This window comes from Lycorma delicatula, chromosome 1, assembly GCF_047948215.1.
Source record: "Lycorma delicatula isolate Av1 chromosome 1, ASM4794821v1, whole genome shotgun sequence".
In the NCBI taxonomy this organism is placed as follows: domain Eukaryota; kingdom Metazoa; phylum Arthropoda; class Insecta; order Hemiptera; family Fulgoridae; genus Lycorma; species Lycorma delicatula.
In genome coordinates this window covers 103,164,919-103,187,882 of record NC_134455.1, presented here as the reverse complement: position 1 = coordinate 103,187,882, position 22,964 = coordinate 103,164,919, and the positions used below count along the sequence as shown (strand labels likewise).

The 22,964-nt window shown below is 27.8% G+C and overlaps 1 protein-coding gene across 1 annotated transcript in view; it reads left to right on the top strand.

Moving 5' to 3' along the window:
- Positions 1-22,964, top strand: part of Gprk2 (G protein-coupled receptor kinase 2) — a 142,414-nt gene that overhangs the window by 30,396 nt on the left and 89,054 nt on the right. Inside the window, exons 3-5 of the mRNA XM_075354696.1 lie at positions 80-195; positions 4,876-4,953; positions 11,403-11,593. Of these exons, the coding sequence (XP_075210811.1) occupies positions 80-195; positions 4,876-4,953; positions 11,403-11,593 (385 nt within the window). The remainder of the gene's footprint in view (positions 1-79; positions 196-4,875; positions 4,954-11,402; positions 11,594-22,964) is intronic.

Below are 22,964 nucleotides of genomic sequence, written 5' to 3'. Positions count from 1 at the left end.
TTGTTCATATAATCTATTAAACATAACATTTTATGTTAATTTTTATTACATTTTTTTTTGACATTTTTTTTTTTTTTAGATGTGAGATATAGTTATGTTGTGGATCAGCAGCCCATTGGGCGACTGCTGTTCAGACAATTTTGTGAAACCTCTAAACCAGCTTATCACAAGTACAATGTGTTCCTTGATTCTATTGTAAGTATGCAGTTTTTCTTATGATCCGCATTATACTATTATTTAAAAACCAATTTTGTTATGAAAAAAGTTATTTAACTTACATATTGTCAAGTCACGTGTGTGTGTGTGTGTGTGTGTGTGTGTGTGTATATATATATATACACCTACACATTTGAGAGTATTGATATTAAGATGAACTTCTAATTTATTAGGTTAAAAATTATGGCAAGTTAAAATTCAAAATCATTGCACACATACAATTTTTGTGATTATATATGTAATGTACTCCAGTCGGATTTTGCTTATTTTGTTTTTTTAGTGATAAAATATTTTTAACATTATAAATTAGTCTTAATTGTAGCTGCTTGTTTTCTATAATTCTTGAATCAGTTCTTGATCATTATCTCGTGTATGAAGTGTTGTGTATATATATGAGGTCTGTTCAAAAAACTTTTTTCATTATACGCCAACGGAGATATTTAGTGACATGTGGTTGGCAGCATTGTGTTTCACATAACCTTCTCTGTAACCAAATTTTCTTGGATTCTTGATATCTTGTTAAGTCTTTGTGTTATTGTTGTTTGAGTACAACATGTTTAAGTGTTAGTAGCAATTTTTGTAATGTATGATTTTTGATGATTGAACTTTTGTCTCAATATCATAGCCATAACCCCAGCTTTTGTCTCCCGTTATGATTCTTTGCATAAATGTTTCATCATCATCGGCTTGTTCAAGGAGTTGCCAGCAATTGTCCACTTGATGTTCTTTCTGTTGTTCAGTCATCGAACGGGGAACAAACTTTGTTGTAACTGGATTCATGTTAAATTTTTCGATCAAACTGTCATGGCATGATCCAATCGAGATCTCTTTCAGTCCTCTGACAGTCAATCAGCTACTGATTGACTGTCGCTGACAGTCAATTGGTGATTTCCATGCACCAGATCGTTGGTTTTCTGAACGTGTGTGTCAGTTGAAATCGAAGGCCTTCTTGGTCGAGGGTCATCTTCAGTTGACTGACAATCACTTTTAAATCATGAAAACCATTCACAGCATTGCATAAAACCCAGAGCATCATCTCCATAAGCTTGTTTCAAAAGTTTCTGTGAAAGTTTTCTCCAGTTTTACGCAAAATTTTACGTTGTATAGTTGTTCCTGAAAAACACACTTTACAAAAATCTACTAACACTTAAACATGTTGCATTCAAACAGCAATAACACGAAAACTAAATGAGATATCAACAATCCAAGAACATTTGGTTAGAGTGGAGGTTATAAGGAATACAATGTTGCCAGCTGCATATCACTGAATGTCTTCATTGGCGCGTAATTAAAAAAACTATGATTATTTTTTGAACAGACTTATAATACAAGCTGAACTACCTGATTTTACTCAAAATCATTATGATTTTAAATCAAAATAGAAATCATTTCAGTTTTGGAAAATATCTAGAAACAGATTAAATTATTAAAAATAAATAAAAAGAGAAATTAAGTAGGTCAAAGTAGTTTATTTAGAAATCATTTTAAAAAGTAAATTGATAAATGGTTTATTTTATTAGCAGTATTAACAACTGATCAACAATTTAAATCTCTGTATTGTATTTGAATTGTATGACTTCAAAATTGAAGAAACTTGAGTGTTCGATTATCACTTTTTAAAAACTCTTTTTCAGTTTTCAAATGACGAATATGCAGACATAATTTTTATTTATTGATATTGTCATGATGAGCACTAGCTACACATTGTGATTATCAAGTAAGATTTCCTTATAGAAAGATTCTAAATCCAAAAACCTTTGCTTCAGTATTTTAGTGTTCAAATACTTTTGGCTATTGGCTATTTTCCATCACGTTCATATTTTGTAGAATGTCTAGAACAACATGTGGGGGACAGCAGAATCTAATTTGGCAAATTTAATGTAGCCCAGAGCTCAGTACTAGATGAATTTCAAATCCCATCAGTTTGTCTCATTATTGTTAGTTTGAAAAGATCTCTATCATTATTATTTGAAAAGATCTCTATCCATACCAGTTGTTGGAAACTTTAAAATTTACTGTCTGGAGAGTTTCCAGTACATCTAAATTTCTGTCACTGGTTTCAAGATAGCCATCACAAATTAAGTTCTGTTTTATTTACTGATGAAGTAATATTTTTCAAGAGAGTTAATAATTAGTGAAATAATCATCATTGGAGTTTTTAAATTACAATTACTCAATAGAAAGTAGTTTGAATACAGATATTATGTTAATTTTTGAGGTGGTATTATTGACAAGGATATTATTGGACTATTTATTTTTGAAAAATGCATACTTAAATCTCTTAGACTATAATCTCTCCCTCTTTTAGAAGATATTCTATTGTTAATCAGTCAAGAAATAATTTCCACCATGACAAAGGTCCTGCTCATTTTTGACCAGAAGTTAGGATTGTATGAATATAAGAACTGAATTGGAGAAGACGGACAAATTAGTTGGCCTTAAAGGTCAGCTGACCTTATGCCAATATATTACTATCCGCAGCATCATTTAAAATGGTAAGTTTACAAAAAGTAATTAGAAAAGACGACTTAGTGATAAGAATTTTCAATGCAGTTGAAATTGTATGAAACAAGCCTGAAGAGGCACATGAAGAATATTAAAAAAATATTGTGATGGTAAGTTTATAATACATTTATATTTGTTTGTCTTTGATTATTCATTTTCTTTCTAGATATTTTTCAATACTGAAATGATGTTGTTTTGGTCTTTATTCACTTTTGTTTAAAATCCACATTAGTTTTTAATAAAAATCATGTTGCTTAAACTTCACGTTCAATTATTGCTACATATGTAATTTTTTCAGAATTAACAAATGTAGTTGGAAATTTTTATTCATTTACTGGGAATTTAAAGAGTTATTGTACATCAAACCGAGTATGTGAGTTACTGCATTTATTGCAGTAAATGCAGTAACTCACAGTAGTTGTCACTGTTTACTGATTGACCTTTAGGTGTGGAAGTAAACCAAAGTAATCCTTCTACATCCCAGAATATTATCATATCACCTTTACTGCAGACATCTGAGTTTTGACTTTTAAAAATGCAGTAAAAGCAAAAAATCAAGTCCCAAGGCATGGTAAACTTTCTTAATGCATGATTTTGCTTCAGGATAACGTTTGACCTCATACGGCCAAAAAAACTGTCCTTTGACTCAATATCTCGGTTTTGAGCTGCTGGACCACCCTCCATTCAGTCCGGACCTGGCTCCAAGTGATTTTCATCATTTTGCCCTATTAAAAAAAGAGTTACGAGAATTCATTCTGATAAAAGAGGCCACAGAAGCGCTGAAAACGTTTCTGCACACCAGACTGAAAACTTTCTTCCAGGAAGGAATTCAAAAACTTGTTAAAAGATGGGCTAATTGCATAGAAGTAGGAGGGGATTATGTTGAAGATAATGCATCTATCATTTATGTAAATACAAATAAACATATTGTTTTTTTTCAATTTCACCTTACTTTTTGACTTGCCCTTGTAATTGACTCAAAGTTTGCATTACTTCTTTGTTACAAAATTAGGTATAGACATACCTAATTTGTAATTATCTGTCATTTATATTGGTTTTCTGGAAGTACCTTTTTCTTTACATTCTAATTACCATTAACATAGTTCTCATTTTTAATATTTGCAATCATTGATTTAGTGACATTAAATCTGGAAGTCTTAAGTGCTAATTGTTTTTTTCTTTAGATGAAGTGTAATTTTAGGTTTTTAATTTATTATTAATACCATTCTTTTCTTTATTCGAAGACATTGTAAAAATATTTTAATATTAAAAAATACAAAAATGTTCAATAATCTTATTAAATTATATGGTTGAAATGTACTGAAGCTTTGCAACTACATCAGGGAAATTACATTGTGATGCACATAATAGAGTGACTGGTAAACTTTGGTGAAAAAAATGTAGTAAAAAATATAATATGTATTAATAAAAATACAGACATATACTTCTGTTGATGTAGGTTCATGTGTTTATTCAAAGAAACCGAGCCATTACATTACATTGTTTTCTGTTTACAGATACATTCTAAACTCATTAATGCTTTATGAGTATTTATACAATTGAGTCCAGTATTTTTTTTTTCACAGGATTGTATTGCAATTAAATTTTGACTAGAAAATCAAATTCATTTACAAGTTGTTTGGTTAATGCAGCAGTATGTATGAGATATTCCAGTACATCAGCTGGTTGAAGTGTTTGAAAACAAATTAAAATGTGTATAGTGTTATAATGATATTAGAGGATATCATTTTCAACACCTTTTATGAATTATTCTAATTACTGTAATATCCGTTTCTATAAAATAATGAAGTATAAAGTAATAATTAAGAAAATTTCATCATTACATTTCCATAATTCCAGTTCACAGCAACTTTCCAAACACTGTATATTTAACATGTAAGAGTGTAAGCAGTGTGTGTGTGTGTGTGCTCATACCTTTTCTGTTTGACGGACAGACAAAAAAGGTGTTTTAATTGATCCCAAAACAATGCTAGCACTAGTGGTTTGTTTTTGGTAGTTTACAACTTTGATTGTCGTCATTCATGGTCTTAGATGTTCCTTATTAATATTGTAGAAAATTTATTAAATAAAAAGTTAATAAAATTGTACATGGTCACTGGTATGCTGATTGATATAATAAATTGGTTCTTTCAGGAACATTATGAAGTCGAAAGTGATGAAAATAGAGCAGATGTTGCTGAAGCATTATTCCAACGTCACATTCAACGAGATGTAAGTAATATCAATTTAGTAAATGAAAATATAAACATCCATTATAATCCTTGGAGAAGTTAACTATTTTTAATGCATAACAATATATTGTTCTTCAAAGATTTCTAAACAGCAATATTTTTACGATTTATTCAAAAATGTCCATTTCAAGTTTTACTTTAAGGTACAGTTTTTATATTTTAATGGATATCTACACCCATCATTGGTTGAGAAGAAAGTTACAACATAAGCTGGCATGGTGTTACAACAATAAACTCCCAAAGATACTAAAGAAATAATTACACTTTTTATGATGTGTAACACTTTGTCTTATTCATTTTTAAATAAATATTATTCATTAATTTAATTCATCAGTTTTCATGTAAAGAAGTATTTACCAAACAATAATTTTGTTCAGTTTCTGAGTTTTGTAGCTTTTATTCTATTTCAAAGTTATAATTTCATTTTGATTTGTTGTAAGATCATAGAAAATTAAACAATTTTATCTTTTTCTTCGGCAAAACTAAGCTTAATATTAGGAATACTGAAATAAAACATAAAATGATGCATTGATTAATGTGGTCAGTGTATTAGGTTCAAGGCTGTATGAACAGTTGCTATATGGAATAACTGTGTGAGAAAAAAGAGAAAAAAGTTTTTTGTAAAGTGAGTTAATTTATATTACCTTGACAGTTAAAAAAGTATAATAACAATAAAAGTAATGGCTGAGTGTAGCTTTTTTTTTATAGAATTGTTAAAAAGTAGTAATTAATTTTTATTGTAAAGTTGTATGTATGTTATCAAAAATAATTAGTTATTACAAGAGTGTAAATGTTATGATTGCAAGTTCATGACATAATCATTCATAATTTCATTATAAAGTAACTTTTATTAATCAGTAAAATCTTCCTGATTGTTTTTTTTTATACATCCATAAAACATTGTAAGAAATAGTTTTGTTAAAATCTTGATATGAAGTGGCAGTAATTAGAATCTTTTAATATGAAGTTGTGTTTATGATGCAAGTTTTACTTCAATTTGCAATGCAGTGACTAATATGGTGATAAAATTTATCATATCTACTTATTCCTATTTGTAGCTTAAAAACAACACAATTATTCATTAATCATAAAACTATAATAAACAGGAAGTTTTGTTTTAATAGGTGATACTGTTAAGGTTGATAGGTTTATTATTATAACAAAGCTTTATTTAATATATTCTTTAAATAAATTCTCAATTCATTTTATTTATTATTTTATTTTTATAAATTTGCTTCTTTTTAAAATATTTCTTTGAATTTTTGTTTGATTTGCTTATTTAATTATTATTATTATTTATTGGTTTAAATAAAATATTTATAATTAAAAGAAATTAGTGCAAGTGAGTTCACAAATGATTTTTAAATAAGTTAAAGATAGTAATTGAATGCTGTTTTGCTCTTGGTAACATTACTAATGAGTGAATGGTGTAATAACAGCCACTGTGCTGCTTTAAATTACTTCTAAAATGATATTGGGTTTATCATCTTTTAAAATTTGACTCTGTAATAAGTAAATATATTGTATCAAAGATTTTTAGCTCAATGGTAGTTAAATTAACATGTAAAAAGAAGGTTTATCTTTTAAGGAAGGTTGATGAAAAATATTATATAATCAGAAAGTTATTAATTAGTGAAAAGTAAGGGATTCATTACTGATTGCACTTTGTGATCACTTTGTGAGACAGAAGGGTCGGGGAGTTAGTCGAGGAAATTAGAATGAGTCTATGAGTCAATAGATCTTGTATTAAAATTTCCTTAGAATATGTTGGGTGATAATTAAATGGTTTAATTTGTAGAATATTTTATTCATGAGAAGGAAAACATTTATGTTAATTTGGAGCTGAACCATTATTATTTTACATAAGTATTCTATATTATTTTTACATAATTTTTAATAAATTATAACATACTTCTTCAAGATGAGGGTATTGTGTTGGTTTTATGCATGCGTTGTGACTTCTGAATAGTTATAGATATCTAATTTTCATGAATTAGATATCAAATTATTTGTCCTAAACTAACAAGTAACATTGGGATGTAACAATTTGAAAAAAAGAAAATGGGGATTTGTAGATGACATTTTCTCCAGTTGGTCAAACCAATTCATTTTAACTTTCAAAGTGAGATATCAAATAAAAGTGTCTGTAAAGTAGATTAAAAAAATTAATCAAATTAGTAGTCCAAAAACAATATTATGAATAAAAAAAGGTTATAAAAGTAAAGAGGTGTAAAATTTATCTGAAATAATTTTGGAAATATAATAATTTAATCAATTTGTAGATATGAATATTAGTTATATGAGTAGGTAATTTAAATTTAATCACTACAAATTATTTTAATTCTTTTAGGTTAATCACTGAAAATCCTTTTTTCTGAAAGAAAAAAGGAAAAGAAAAGTATGTTTATTGAAATTTTTTCGGTACTTACTTTACAGCTTTATTTAATCGGATTTCGGTGGAAAATGAACAGTCTCTTTATTAATTTTAATAAATGGTTATTTATATTTATTTATTTTATAAATATAATTTAACCAAACTTAACCTACACTCGCTTCGCTCGCTAACCTTGACTAATTAACACCGTAATTTTTTGAGTATTTATTTAATAAATTCAGTAATTATTGCAATTATTTATTATTTAAATAATCAAAACACTCCTGTTAATTAGTCAAGGTTAGCAAGCGAAGCGAGCATAGGTTAAGTTTGGTTAAATTATATTTATAAAATAAATATAAATAACCATTTATTAAAATTAATAAAGACTGTTTTGAATCTATGTTAAACTCTATATCGGCCCATTTTCCACCGAAATCCGATTGACTACTTTGTTTTTAAATAAAGCTGTAGCTGCGGTGGCGTTAATACGCAAGTACCTTTTTTCCATGATTAATAATAAACCCTGAAAAAAAGATTTGCATGTCTGTTGAAACCAATTTAGTGATCAACTATATAAATTAGTTTGAAGTCCTAACATCTCTAAAATAAACAGAATCTCTTAAATGGCTGCGCAGCAATGAAACTCTAAAAAAATTTAAGTTTAGCATATGTTCCTACCTCAAACAGACATTTTCCAGTATAAGATCACTACTGTAAGCCAGCTTTGAAATTTTATGTGATTAACATTAAATGGCTGCCATTTTGGTTATGATTTTAATAGCTAAAAGTATTTTATGTCAGAATTTTTGATTTTCCAATTCCTTTTCTAATGTGCTATTTCCATTTTACATTTTAAATTTGTGAGTTGAATCCTTATAGGGTCCTACCGAATGCTTAGGATCTGGTATTCTCATACTGAAAAATAATCATTTTGAGGTAGGAGCATTTGCTAAGTTTTATTTTTCTGTTTAACTGTTGAAACGTTATTTAAGGGTTGTCATTCTTTGTTACCATGTAATATTTATATATATTGTAATTTACATAATACATACATTATCAGAACAAAAATTCAGTCGCATATTTATAGAATATAATTTAGGTAGTATTCATAGAAAATTTTTTTCAGTAGCATTAAATAATTCATTGAATGTATCATTGAGAATATTTTACATTGTAAAATACATGTCCTGCAATTGTACAGTATTTTGTAAGAGTTAATGATTTTTGGCCAAAAAGTCAAAGGTTCACTTAAAATTTTTTGCACTTACCTTCATCCCCTTACTATCACATATAAAATTTTCACGTTTTTAGATGAAAACTTCTTGAGAAGCATAATTTAGCCGAACTTACTTTAAGATTATTAAATCAATTCTGAAAAACTGGTGCACAATAAATGGGATTTTCTCATAGATATGCCTGTACAGTAGGTTAAAAATGGAATCAATATTTGTGGAACCTCCAAAGCTACCTTAGAGGCAGAGAATCTCATTAAAAATATTTTAAAGTAGCTTTCTTCTAATTTTTTCTAATGAAAATAACTTTTTTACTTTCAATTATTTACTAAAAATTCATGTGGGGATTTTTCAGTCATATTATTTTTATTAATTCTTTTCAATATATCTTTTTTTTTTAGTTGGTTTGTTTAATTGTTGAATGTAAAAAAGCATGGCTAAATTAATCTCATTGTCTTTTAAAAGTACTATTAAACTTAAAATATTAAAATTGTTACAATTGTTATAACATAATCATTCCAGACTTTGATTTCTATTGCAGGTATTTATACTGCATGTCTCTGTGTCAGCAAAACCGGTTGGAGTTGACATTTTGACTAATAAAGAATAAAATTTATTATTTTTTTTATTTATATTAAAAAAAAATATACACTAAAAGTAGTAGTATGTAACATTAAAAAAATGATTATAATACTAACTTAACTATGCAGAAAAAAGTTTCCTACAACTGAACCTAAATTATAGCTAACAGAAATAAAAATTGTTTTGTAAAAGTAACACCTGAAACATCTCGGGTAATAGCAACCTACAATTTAATGTTTTAATGTAAGGATAAATCCCCAGTATGGAAGCAACATTTAATAAACCAGTTTCTTAGTTAACTAACTTTAAATAATGTTGCAGTCACAGTATATGCAGTTGGTATTTATTTAATGGCTGATAATGATAGTTGTAAAAAAAATAGACTGTTGGAGAAAAGTTAAAAACTTATGCGGTTTATTATGTACATTACATATTAATCTCTGGAATACTGCATAACAAATGGATTCATTTATTTTACACATATACTGTTAATTCAAGTTGGCCACAAACAAAGAGGTAGGGCAGGATTACTCAGTTGTGGTAGATTATTGTTCTTTTTTTTTTAGCAGCTGTATATAGAGCAATTTTATCTTAATTTTGTATGTGTTTGCATGGAACAAACAAATGTTCTAGGAAACATATCATAATTAAAAATGTAAAAAAATATAAAAATACTTTATACATCATCGTGTATGTACAAGGTGCTACCCAAAAGTTCGGGGAATTTGAATTTCACGCGCGAACCATTGCTGGTACGACCTGCTGCCGCTAGATGTGACTAACAGTACTCTTTGTGAATCAGTGTTCCAACAGCTGTGACGGTGAGAGGCTGCATTGTTAACTTTCATACAGTTGTATAACATTGTGTTTTACTGCTTTGGCGAAGTTCTAAATGGCAGATTTTAAAGAGCAAAGAACTTGCATCAAATTTTGCTTCATGCTTAAAAAAACTGGTGCAGAAACCTATCGCATGCTTGCGGAAGCATTTGGTGGTAATGCTATGAGTAAAAGTAAAACTTTTTTTGTGGTACAAACGATTCAAAGATGGATGAACGACAGTCGATGATGATGAGCGTTCAGGAAGACCATCAACAGGGGCAACACCGGAAAACATTGCAAAAGTGCGAGAGGCTATTGGTGCAAATCGTAAACAAACGATCCATGATGTTTGTGCAATCATACAAATGTCATACGGTCCGTGCAATGCATCTTGTCGGACAATTTGAACATGAGACGCATTGCTGCAAAATTCGTATCGAGACTGTTAAACAGCAACCAGAAACAAAATCACGTAGCTGTCTGTAGTGAATTGAAAAATTCAGCAAGAGATGACCCTAACTTCATCTCCAACATCATAACCGGTGATGAGACATGGGTGTATGGGTATGATCCTGACACTAAGCAGCAGTTGTCGCCAAGTTCACCGCAGCCAAAAAAAGTACGTCAAGTTCGCAGCAACGTGAAGTCCATGATGATTGTTTTTTTGACATCAAAGGCATTATCCATAAGGAGTTTGTTCCTCTTGGTCAAACTGTCAATGGGATGTTCTATTGTGAAGTTTTGACGGTTACGTAAAAGCATTAGGCGCAAACGTTCAGATCTGTGGGTTAACAACAGCTGAGTTCTGCACCATGACAACGTGCCCACGCACACATCACTATCTGTTCAGAATTTCTTGGCTTCCAAAAAGACGGTAGTGATTCCCTACCTATCCTATTCGCCTGACCTTGCCCCGTACGACTTTTTTCTCTTTCCGTAAATAAAATCTCAATTGAAAGGCCGTCGTTTTAACACAATTGAGGAGATTCAGGAAGAAACGCAGAATGTGCTTCGAACACTTACACCTGCAGACTTCCAGGGATGCATGGAATCATGGGAAAAACGCTGGGATTACTGTATCAATGCCCAAGGAGATTACTTTGAAGGAAACAGTGGAAATTATAAGTTATGGTAAGCTATTTTATTTTTATGGTAAAATTCCCCGAACGTTTGGGTAGCACCTTGTATTTGAGCATTATAATTGAATATTGTAATTTCAGGAACTTAGTTTAATTAATTTTTGTATCCAGAATTTACAATTATTTTAATTTTTTGGGGGTTGTAAGAGAGTTATCACATTGTTGTGTTATAATTCTAATAATACTGAGGAAGTTCTTTGTTTTTGTTACATACTTGTATCTCCTTAATATTTAACTATGTTTTTGTTAATTCAGATTTTCAAATATTAATTGCATGTAGGGACCGGAAGCTGTTGATATGCTTAGTCCAGAAATTATTGAACAGTGTCATGATCAGCTGACATCAGGAAATCGAGAATTGTTTAATGATTGTAGTGCTGCTGTCAAGACATATCTAGCTGGCACACCATTTTCAGAGTTTGAGAATTCGATGTACTTTCATCGCTATCTCCAATGGAAGTGGCTAGAAAGGTAATAACTACCAATTTTAAATTTCTTTTAATAAACTTATTGTTTAGTATTATAACCCTGTCACTTTTACATCAAAATTTTGGCACTGCCGCCTGTTTGTGTTTTTTTAAATTGTCTTAGTTTGCTGTATAATATACAAATTAAAAACTATTAAGTCTGGAAATTTTGGTTGTATAAAGGTGATATGTTATCATTGTTTCTCTTTGTATCTTTTGTGATTAGTTGCTAGAAATATTTGACTTTATAATTGTGTTATATTTTAATAGTCTTTTGTCAGAATAGCATCTTTACTTGTTGCACTGCACCTTTGCTGATGAGTTTGAAGCGTAATAATGATAAAAAGATATATGAAGTTTATTTTATTTGCCAGTATTTCTGTTAAGTAGCAAAGTTTCATTTCAGCATTGAAATTTTTCTTAAATAGTGTAAATTTTCAATCAAGCTCTTTTTAACTTAACCCAAATTTATACCTGAGTGAAATGCACCAAAATATTTTTTTAGAATATGTTCTATTGACTACCTAAGCCATTTCAGATAATAGCTCTTTCAGTGGGGAATACTAGTTGTTTTTAATAATTAATAAAAAACTATTCTTTTCAGAAGCGGAATAAGAAAATTTGAATTGCAATTAGAAATAACAATTACTCAGTAATTATTGATATGGTATTTAGAATAATTACTGCAGAGAGTAAACTGTATTCCAGTGAACATGTTCTAATTTTAAAACCATACTGCCATTCTGGAATTCTTATAAGGCAATATGTTTTTATGAGAGATATATCCCACTGATTTTACATATGTAAAATATTTAATCACATTTTATTTTTTAATTTCAGTACATCTACATTGCAATAAGTTTTTATTAATATACTATTTTTTTAAAAATGTTACTTTATCAGAATGAATACACCAATTTTTTAATTAAAAAAATTGTTTCTAAATGAAATAGAAAACTTGAAAAGTGGTCAAAAACTGGAAAATCATTAGTTAAAGAATGCCCAGGTTGAATGAATACAGTGAGAAAACATAGTTATAGGCATATTTTTAGAATTTTTTCAGATTTTACAAGGGCTGAAATTATATTTAAAATTCAATAATAAAAAAACAGCCAAGTTTTTTAATTTTTTCTTCAGTTTTTTATAAAGGTAGTTTTTAGAAATGAAATGAAATTTTATAGCTTCTTGGAAAACTGATTGTAAAATAAAATATGACCACTTGCTTCCTTATTATTGTTATGCTGTAAATGTTAAAACACATTAACAAAGATATCATGTGCCTAGTGTAATCATTATCACACTATTTATTGGAATCAGATTAAGATATTTTCAGTTGTAGTAATTTCAATACTGTTTTTTTTCTCCAATAATTTATTAGAAAAACAACAAAATGTCAAAAATGTGTTTCTCACCACATCTTGTATATGTGTTAGTCTCTATGTAAAATGTTTCTTGAAACATTTTGTGAATAAATTTTGGAAATGAGTACATAATAGTTTACTGGTTCAATGCAATTATTTTAACGTTATTGAAGTCATAAATTGGTTAACTGTGATGACTTTGTAAATTGAAAAATATTTTATTTTATGGATTGTTGCATGCTAATTGTGGACATTCTAAAAAAACATAATCTTAAATATAAAAAGTGTTTTATTCTTTGTAAGATAGCATATAAAAAAATTAACTTGATTAGAATATAGTTTTCATGTTTTAATAATCCTTATTATTCTGTAAGTTATTTCAGTGTTAGAGATGATACTACACATTCATATTCATCATTTCTGTTTGGTCTCTGACTAGCTCTTTGTTTAGTTTAGTGACCATAATACTCTTTACCTACAACAAATATGAGTATAACCTGACAAAAACAAACAGTATGCTTGAATGTTTGAGAATAGGAATGCAAAAATTTAACAAAACAGTAGCAACTGTAATTATCTCTGTAAAATTATTCTGAGTTTTTTTTCACTGTTAAATATTTTTGTCAAATTCCATTAAACATTTTATATATCAAATTTATTAAAATCATTTTGGTAGTCTGCATTAATTTTATTCTTGGAGTTTGTAGTATTTTATGTAGATTGTTATATTAATGTGAATGATTTTGTGAAGTCGTTTTTAAAATTGAAACCACATTAAGTAAAAATATTTGTTTTGTCTAAGTACTTTATTACTGCAATTATTGTTGCATAAGCATGAACTTTTTCTTTTATCTTCTTTACTTTTTGAGTATTGAAACTTATGAACAATAATTCGAAATTGCATGAAGGTTTGTTTAATAGGTAACATTATATTTATCTAATTAATGTAATTTTATTTGTCTATAATCAGGTGAACTAAATTGCCTGCTAGTTGTGTGTTAAGTAAAAATGTTTTTTGTGGAGTACTCATCACAAAACATCAACTGTTAAAATTATATGTTAAATCTTCCTAGAGCTGATCTCTCTCTGTCCTCCAACATACGGGTAAAACTGTAACATATTTTTCAGAGGTTGGTGTGGTTTTGTTTCAAAATAAGTGATTTGAAAAAACAACAGCTGTTTCATAATATAAATCTTGTCTTATATTGTTTAATAATTTCTCTAGTGATTGATTTAGTTCTGAGGTTGAATGCAGTAAAATTTTATAAACTATGTTATTTACAATGAATATTAGAAATTGTAGTATTGTAACCATAAGAACATGAATTTTTAGTTTATAAAAAATGTAAAAGCATAGGCTAATTATATGTACATATAATTATACAAAAATATAAACTGTTGTAATGCTTTTTGGTACTCAGAAAAAATAATTATATAAATCAGAAAAATTGTCTGTAAACTGAATATTTAGTAAAACCATAAATAAAGTAATCCATTGACAAGTATCTTTAAATTTAGCCTGCTGTATTTTATTTATCTTAACATTTTACTCATTTTGAAATGATAGATTAGTTTTGATGATTCTTTTTTTATTTTGTTGGGGATGTACCCATTTGGTTTTAAACAGAAATTGTTAGTTTTTCTGAATAACTGAAATGGATGATTCTTTCAGTGAAATAAGGGCATTACCTACGTATGCAGTCTGAAAATATTTTTATTTTTATTGATGTTATTGATTGATATTAAGTTGTTATAATGTGATGATAAATATAGCTTAGTGTTGTTCTACTATCCAAGATATATACAAGTTAAAAGTTAAGTAAATTAGTTTGAAAACCTATGATAAAAACAATTTTATTTTTCTGCATTCCAGAAATTCTAATTTGGCATTTGTTTTTTATATGTTGCTTCTGTAAAGTCCTTTTCTTTTATTTATCAAGAAACTGTAAAAGAAGAATATTGTTAAACTTCAAAAAGCTTTTAGCTCTTTGAGATCACTCAGCAGCAGTCTCTTTACATAACTTCTCATCAATTAAAATTTTTACCAGAATGAGATTTCTCTTTTTTTTGTTTCTTGGAAATTTTTTTTCATACAGGCAGCATTTTTTGTAAAGATATTTTTGGTAAAAATGAAACAAAGTGTAAAATAAAATTAATTTTTTTAAAGAAAAACTGCACTAAAAATTATACATTTTTAGAAAATTGTTAAATTAAACTTTTAGAAATCTGTGCTAAGTTAAAGGTTAATAACTTTAGGTTAATAACGTTAGGTTACTACCGACAAGTTAATTTGACACTGACTTTTAAAATTTTAATTTCTGAAAGACCCGAAAAAATACTTGCAGTATAACTTGCAGTTTTACTGCATTAACTTTCTCTCCTAGTCTTCCTTTTTTTGTTTTTTTAACTGTTCAAACCTTTTTAAAACATTTCATCATAAGTAAACTGAAGTCAGAAACACGACTAAACAAGTATGAAATTATACATTATTCTAATATATATCCTGTGTCCTGTGAAAACATCTATAGGTTATGGTATTTTATATAAAAATACTGGCTTCCGAACAAAAATTTGAAAAACTTTACTGTTATAAAGTTCAAAATTTATTAACAAAAAAAATAATAAAGTACCATAAATAATAAACTGTAAATAAATTTCAGTGGTATATGTAAGGTTAATTATGTGATGTATTTTTATGTAAATTATTTATTTGATTACAATGCTATTTAAAAAACTATTTAAAACAAATATATTGCAGTGCTATGATGATTCTAGTATTAAATTTTAGTATATATAAAATATTTAGGTACATTTATCATCTGGAAGATACTAGGTTCAAAGCCTGATCATGAGTGGCATGTTGTTGCGGTGCAAAGTTTTCATTTCTTATCTTAATGAGAAAAAAAATAGAAGAAGAACTTGTCACCAGCTGTGTCACATATTTGGTAATTAGGTGAAAGCTTGTTGTTGGAATGGAATAAATAAATAGTTTATAATTGTTAGGATCGCTATAATTTTGTTTGTTGGTTAATCTGTGTGTTAATAATAGCTAAGGCTTCATCGTTCAAAGAAGAATGTAGATAGTGTAATTTTTTTAATATTAATTAAATCATCTCTATTATGTATTAAATAAATAAATATATAAAATAGTGCTGCCACTCTTAACACATTACCTTTAAATACAGGTATATTAATGGGTTGTAGTTGTGTTTGTTTAAATATTGTATTTGAATTAATTTCTTTATTCGACCATTTTTGGTCTTCCAGCTGCTGCTACTCCAGCCAACTACTTAGTTATTTAAATTAGTTTAAAAATAAGCATCATTGATTTATAAGCCTGTTAGATGAGTAATATATTATTTATATATCAACATGAGAGAAAAAATTTATGTTAGGAAATTTGTATCTCAAGGTGATTCTGGAGCTAGAAAAAAAACCAAGAAAAGTTACATCTACCAAAAAATTTAACTCTAAAATTAAATCTATGACCAGTATCTGTGGCCATCTTACATTAAAAAGACTCTTCTCAACACCTGCTCAAAAAAATAATTAACCTGTGTTAATTATTTTCATAATAATTCTGGAAATATATCTACTCCAAATAAAAATGATTAAAATAAGTTTTAAAAGACCAAATTAATAACTATCGTGAGTGTCTGAAGTAAGGATGACATTCCAGCAGAATATAAAGTTTGCTCTGTTTTACTTTCTTTTGCTTTTGCTTTAAACCATCTGTTAGATATCCATGGAAATTGTCCATCACTCACAAATTGTTTTTTAATAATTTTTTTAAAAGTAAAAAATCACTCAAGTTTTTTACTATCATAAAGTATTTTCAGCATGACTGTATGTCACTGTTTTTCATAACTGCAATTTGTAAGTGAATGTTTTATCCCTGACTGCTTTTATTGTTGAATCTGCTCACAAATCAGATTAGACCAGGGTTTGATCGGCTTTTCTTGTTTGCCACATTAAAATTAAACTGTATCTATAAAAAGGCAATAATTTTTTTAATAGGTAGGTACCCACCAAAGATTAGAAAACAAATGTATATATATATATTTTTTTTTTTTATTGATATTCTATGCTTTTAATGAAATGATGTAGCTATCCTTGACTTTCTTTAAAATTTTCATTTGTCAATTGAAGTAATTTCACAGTTTTTGTGACCTTTAATTGTGCATTCTGTGATGTTTTACAAAATCTTTGCAGTAGCTTTCAAATGTAAGAGAACAAATACTCTTATTTTTATTACTACTCTTAAGCTTCTCTTTTTTCTCTTCCATCTCTTACATACAATTCCAGAATATATTTACAGTCCACATGTTTACCAATAATACTTAACTTTGGGAATAAATTAAATTGTTTTCTAGCTATAAATGAACAATAATGTTTTACAGTTTTTAATAAAAAATAATAGTTACAATTAGATTGAACTGTGTATGACTTGAAAATTTGACATATTTTTATTTTTTGGCTTATATATCAAGCTGATTAATTATAAGCTTGATTTTGCGTTAAAAAAAAAAATTGAATATAATATCCAGAATGGAAATGAATATCCAATATCCACTGATGAGAAACTGAAATTGAGAGTATAGTTACTATCATTATTATTGGTTTTTTTAGAGCATGTAAAAGAAAATATATAAAAATTTATAAAAGAATAGAAATGAAATTGCTTTTTTAAACAGCTACTACATTATATTTAAAATCTGTTAACAAAGAATCGTGAGATATAATTTTTCTGACTAAACTTTATTTTTGTCTTGATTTGGTATTCTTATTATACCTCTTATAATAATCCATAGGACAGCAACATGTATTGTATTCCATTTTTAAATATTAAAATGATGGCTGAACAATATATTAAAATTACATTTGAATTGTATAATTAGATTTATATCAAAAATACATACGCTTATAAAATTAGATTTAGTAATTCTCTAAAAATATAATTGGTTTTAGATTATATAAATTGAAGAAGAAAAAGAGGTGAAAAATAAATTAATTTTTTTTAGAATTTTTCCTATTACATTGATATTAAAAAAATGATATTGTAAAATTTTAATCTTCCCAGATAGAAAGAACTTTATGAATTATAATCGTACATGAAGTACAGTAATTTCGTATTTAAAGTAAAAATGTTTGTTATCTTTGGCTTTACCTCACATTTCATTCATTCAGTATTTTTTACAGAATGTAAGAACTGTTGAATAAATATTAACATTGAGAGTGAGAGACTCAAAGATGCTGCATAAGCCTTCAACTGGTAAGAAAGAATGTTTTTTTTTTTTTATGTAAAACTCAGTTAATTATTCAGATTGAACACTTTGTACATTGTACATTGTAAAACGCTTGAAACACAAGAGTAATGTTAATAGTAGATATGTAATGTATTTAGTTCATGAAATTTTTTTGTAGAATTCTTGATTTATTACAGTTTACTATAAGTGGTATTTTTTTACATTTTGGAATAAAAAATATATGTAATTATAATAAGGTGAAACATATAAACTGGATGCATTTTTTGTAGTATTGAAAGTAACATAATGTGATAATGGTATGATGTAGTAAATATATTAATTAAATATTTTTAAGTTTATTGCTTGTGGTTGTACATGTTTATAAAATCAGTTTTAGTCTCATTTAATGATTTTTAAGACAAACTCAGTAAGTAATTGTGTTATTTATTTATTACATCAAGAATTAAATTTAAGTTATTTCTTTATATAGTCTAATTTAAAATTATTTAAGTTTTTCAAATTTTTTACCTAGCTCATTTCAGTAGCAAAGAATTCTTTGTTTTGATGTTGAAGTGATTCATGTAGCTGAATTTTCATTAGTCAGTTTTTCACATACCAGTTTGTTTGAGTAGACCAAGAATTGGGAATTATACTGTGATAAATTTGGACTAAATTTGATGTGAACCATTTTACAGCTGATTTCTGTTAGTATACTGTGTTGGTTATAGTGGGATATGGATTTTCAACATTAGAATCCCACTTTCACTCTGTCTTCTTCAATGCATTTGAAATGATAAAAAACTTAACCTTAGATAAGTGTAAATTAGACCTATATTCTCCATTTACTGTTTTACGATCCTTATAGAAAGTAAAAAAAATGTGATGAGCTTTATAAGTACAGCTAGAGTTATTTTGACTTTAATTTTTCCTTACCAATGTCAAGGTGCATTGATTTCAAATTTTGTCCATAATATTATAAATAAGCAATAAACTTTCACAATGAAATAAATAATATTCTTGTGTAGTTAATTCATTAAACATATTTTAAACAGCAATGCTACATTGCTGTTTGTGAAGGAACATAGTTCCTTCACATTATTTTGATCAGCAAGTTTGTCGCTTAAATTATTTAATTTTCCTTGCATATCCCCCAATCAGATCCAAAATAAATGTTAAAAATCATGACTATTTTAATTAATTTATTTTGTACTCATCATGTAAGTTACATTGTTTGGTTTTTGATCTCATCATCTGTAAAGCATAGTTGTTTTTTTTTTTTAATGTACTTATATACTTCATGATTTTAAAAAACAGATTATGGAGTTCCCAAAAGTACCATTAGTGATATTTTTACAGTTTTACTTTCCCGCCTGTAGCAGTACTATAACTGTAGAAGGGAAAGTATTGTAATCAGCTCATTTTGAGCATAAGCAGTTTTCACCGGCTCTTTATGTTTTGACACCTAAGGAACCCAGAAAATACAAAAACCAGATGGAAATGTTCATCTGTATGTGTGTTCGATGTTTCTCATCTTATATCTCCTGAACTACTAGACTGATTTTGACCAAACTTGATCAGATTACTTCTGTACATGAGGCAGTTTCTTGCGACATTTATTTCTTTAGCCATGAATTTAATTTTGTACAGTTAAATGTAAATTAATATCAGTATCAGCAAAATGTCATCCATTAAAGTTAAGTATTATAAATATTCCAAAATAAACATTTTGTGATAAATGTGTGTTTGTATGAAGTTTAATATTTTTTTAATACTTTATAACTGTATTTTTTATTTCCTTGACTTCTTGTGTTTTATAAAATGTAAATCTATGCAGGTATAATTCATAAACATTACATGGTTAAAATCATGTTCTCTTACTGTCTTTAAAATTTATTTTAATTTATATATATATAATTGAAAAATTGCTACTACATGCTTAAACCTAGATAATTAAGTCCTCACTTGTAAAAAGTGAGTGTGTTAAATGGATAAAGCATTTGTCTAAAATTATATGATTGTGTGCTTTAGCACTTTTACTGCTGCTGAAAAGTGATAAAATTTTCAATGAATGTTTTTGATAATATTTGAATTTGAAACTGATAGAATTCTGGTTTTTTTTTTTTTTTTGGACAACTGTGAGCTTTCCTAGCCTGAAAGGTAATCGTGTCATATAAATATACTTGTTAATTACTGAAGGAAAGTTATATATTACAAAGAATTTATGTCCTTTCTCAAATATGGATATCATCAAAATGAACACTTAAACTGAACCACTTGTCACCATAAAAATATTTAAAAAGGTATATTGAAATTGTTGCAAGATATACACAGAATAAATGTTACTGAGTGATTGTGAGTAATAAACAAACTTATTAGAACTGTACCTGATCCAAAACAAATAACAAATGCATATGAAGCTGGATGATTATGATCAACTGACAACTCTTTATGAAGCTAGTACAAATCACCATCATCATTGAACATATTTTGTAAATTCCATGGCAGAATGGTGACATCTGAACCTTTCATCTGGAAGATCTTGGATTCAGATCCAATGGGATTTTCTTTCATTACAAAATTTTCATGTCTATTCTTTCACACAGCTTCAAATTTATACAGTGTATTAATTATTTACCTAATAAAATTCTTCCTTTCTTTTAGAAACGTATGTTTGTAAGTATATTTTTGGGTTTTCAGTCTTAAGGAAGAACACCTCCAATAGAGGTCTAGCTTGAATTTAAAGTTAGCTAAATAATTCCAACATTTACATCCTCCATAGTTGGGCTAGCTAGTTCATTTAGGAGCCTAAATCTGTCAGAAGTGATTTTTTTCTTTCTAAAGGAATTGAGTTCTCATGGGAATGTAAAAGTTGTTCTTTTTTTTTTTCAAAAAATGTATTTAAAAAATAATACTAATTATTATTATTTAATCAGGAAATATCATAAGTAGACCTGCCACATTTTAAACAGCTTTTCTTTAAGAATAATGACAGCTTCTCACCCCTGAGGAATTCTGTTGTGAAAAATTTTCACAATTGAATTTTTCTCTTCTGCAGGTAACTAGATTTAAATATTCTTGAAAGTTTAAGTTCTTTCTTTTAAGTAAATAATAAAAGAATTCCTGTTTAAGCAATGTGGGTACATATTCATGGCTATAAATATAATATTAATTATTTATATTTGTATTTTTAAAATAAAGTTAATTGGAAATCAGATGATAGCATGAAAAATGTAAAACATAGTTTTATATCTAATTACGGTGTTGGATGCTGAAGTTGTGACTTCTTGTCATATATTTTGAATTATTTTCAAAATACTGCTGTATATGTGAAAAAAGAAAACAGAATTCACTAATGATTCAGAAGCATACAATATAGTGTGGATGAAACCCACAAACACAAATGTGACAGTAACTACAATTTCTTTTTCCTGCCATGGTGATGGTGGCGGCTGAAAGAATATGGTCACCATCAAAATAGTTGGTTTCATTATACAACATTAGTTAAGATGGTGATACTGAAATAAAGAAAAAGCGAATATCCGAGTCATACAGCAAAAAGAGAACAAGCCTAAGGAAAATTGTAAAAGATATCGTAGGTACCAATGCAAAGTGGGAGGAAGAATGCACAGAAATTTGACAGAAACTGTCATAAAAAAATTAACTGCTTATATAGAAAGTATTCAAAATATTGCAATATTGATGACATAAAAAATGCGGCATTTGCCACCCTTTCTCACTGTCAGTCTACTGATGAACAACCAGATCATGGAAAATATCCTGTAGGAGAGGATTCTTGGTGTTTCTTTCAAAGCAATAATGAGAAATAAAATCCCTGAATTTCATAAAGACAGATTAAAAACTCCTCTAACAGAAAGTTTTAAGTAGAATTTTTCTACCTTTATATCAAAGATTAGCACCAATAATGTCATCTGGATCAATTGTCTAAAAACTGTATTCACTTCAAAACTACAGTTAGAAACTGGTTTATATGAAGTTTTATATTAGTATAATACTGGATTTTTAAAGACCTTAGCCACTTTTCAAAAAACTGCTGAGGTGAGTACAGCTAAAATAACTTAACAATTTGATAAGAGATTATGACTAGCTAAAGCTCGTAAGTGTTTAAAAATATGAAATACACAGAAAAAAGCTGAAGGTCATAGGGAGCAGGAGAATTTTAAAAACATAAACTAGAAAACCTTCTTAGAATTTATAGAGCTAACTAAAAATTTATTATAAATACAATTTATTACTCTTAAAACAATTACTTAATTTAAACAAAATAAATAATAAAAATAATAGTTATAATAACAATAGTAATAATAATAATAACCATACATATCACAAAAATATTAATTCAAAAAGAATTCCATACGACAAGATTTGTTTAATATGGCAGTTAAACTAATAAATACCAAACACAGTTCAATCTATTAAAAATGTTTTAATGACTAATAGAAACTAATATTGCATTAACAACAACATCACAACAGAACAGTTCAAAATTCATGCAGTCCACTTTTTGCAAATATTGCTTTTACTGTTTGTATAAGAACTACCCTACTCTTTATGAATGAATAGATTACTGTCACTTTCACTATGTTTACCAGTATCTTACCGAATAACTTCTTGTATTCACCCACTGTCCAAACTGGAATACTTGTGATATACTCTTCATTGTTGTTACCACGCTTACTAATATCGCTGATATTATGAATGCGCTGAACATGGCTTTGCAGAACTACACTGACTCTGTTCGCTGGTTCCT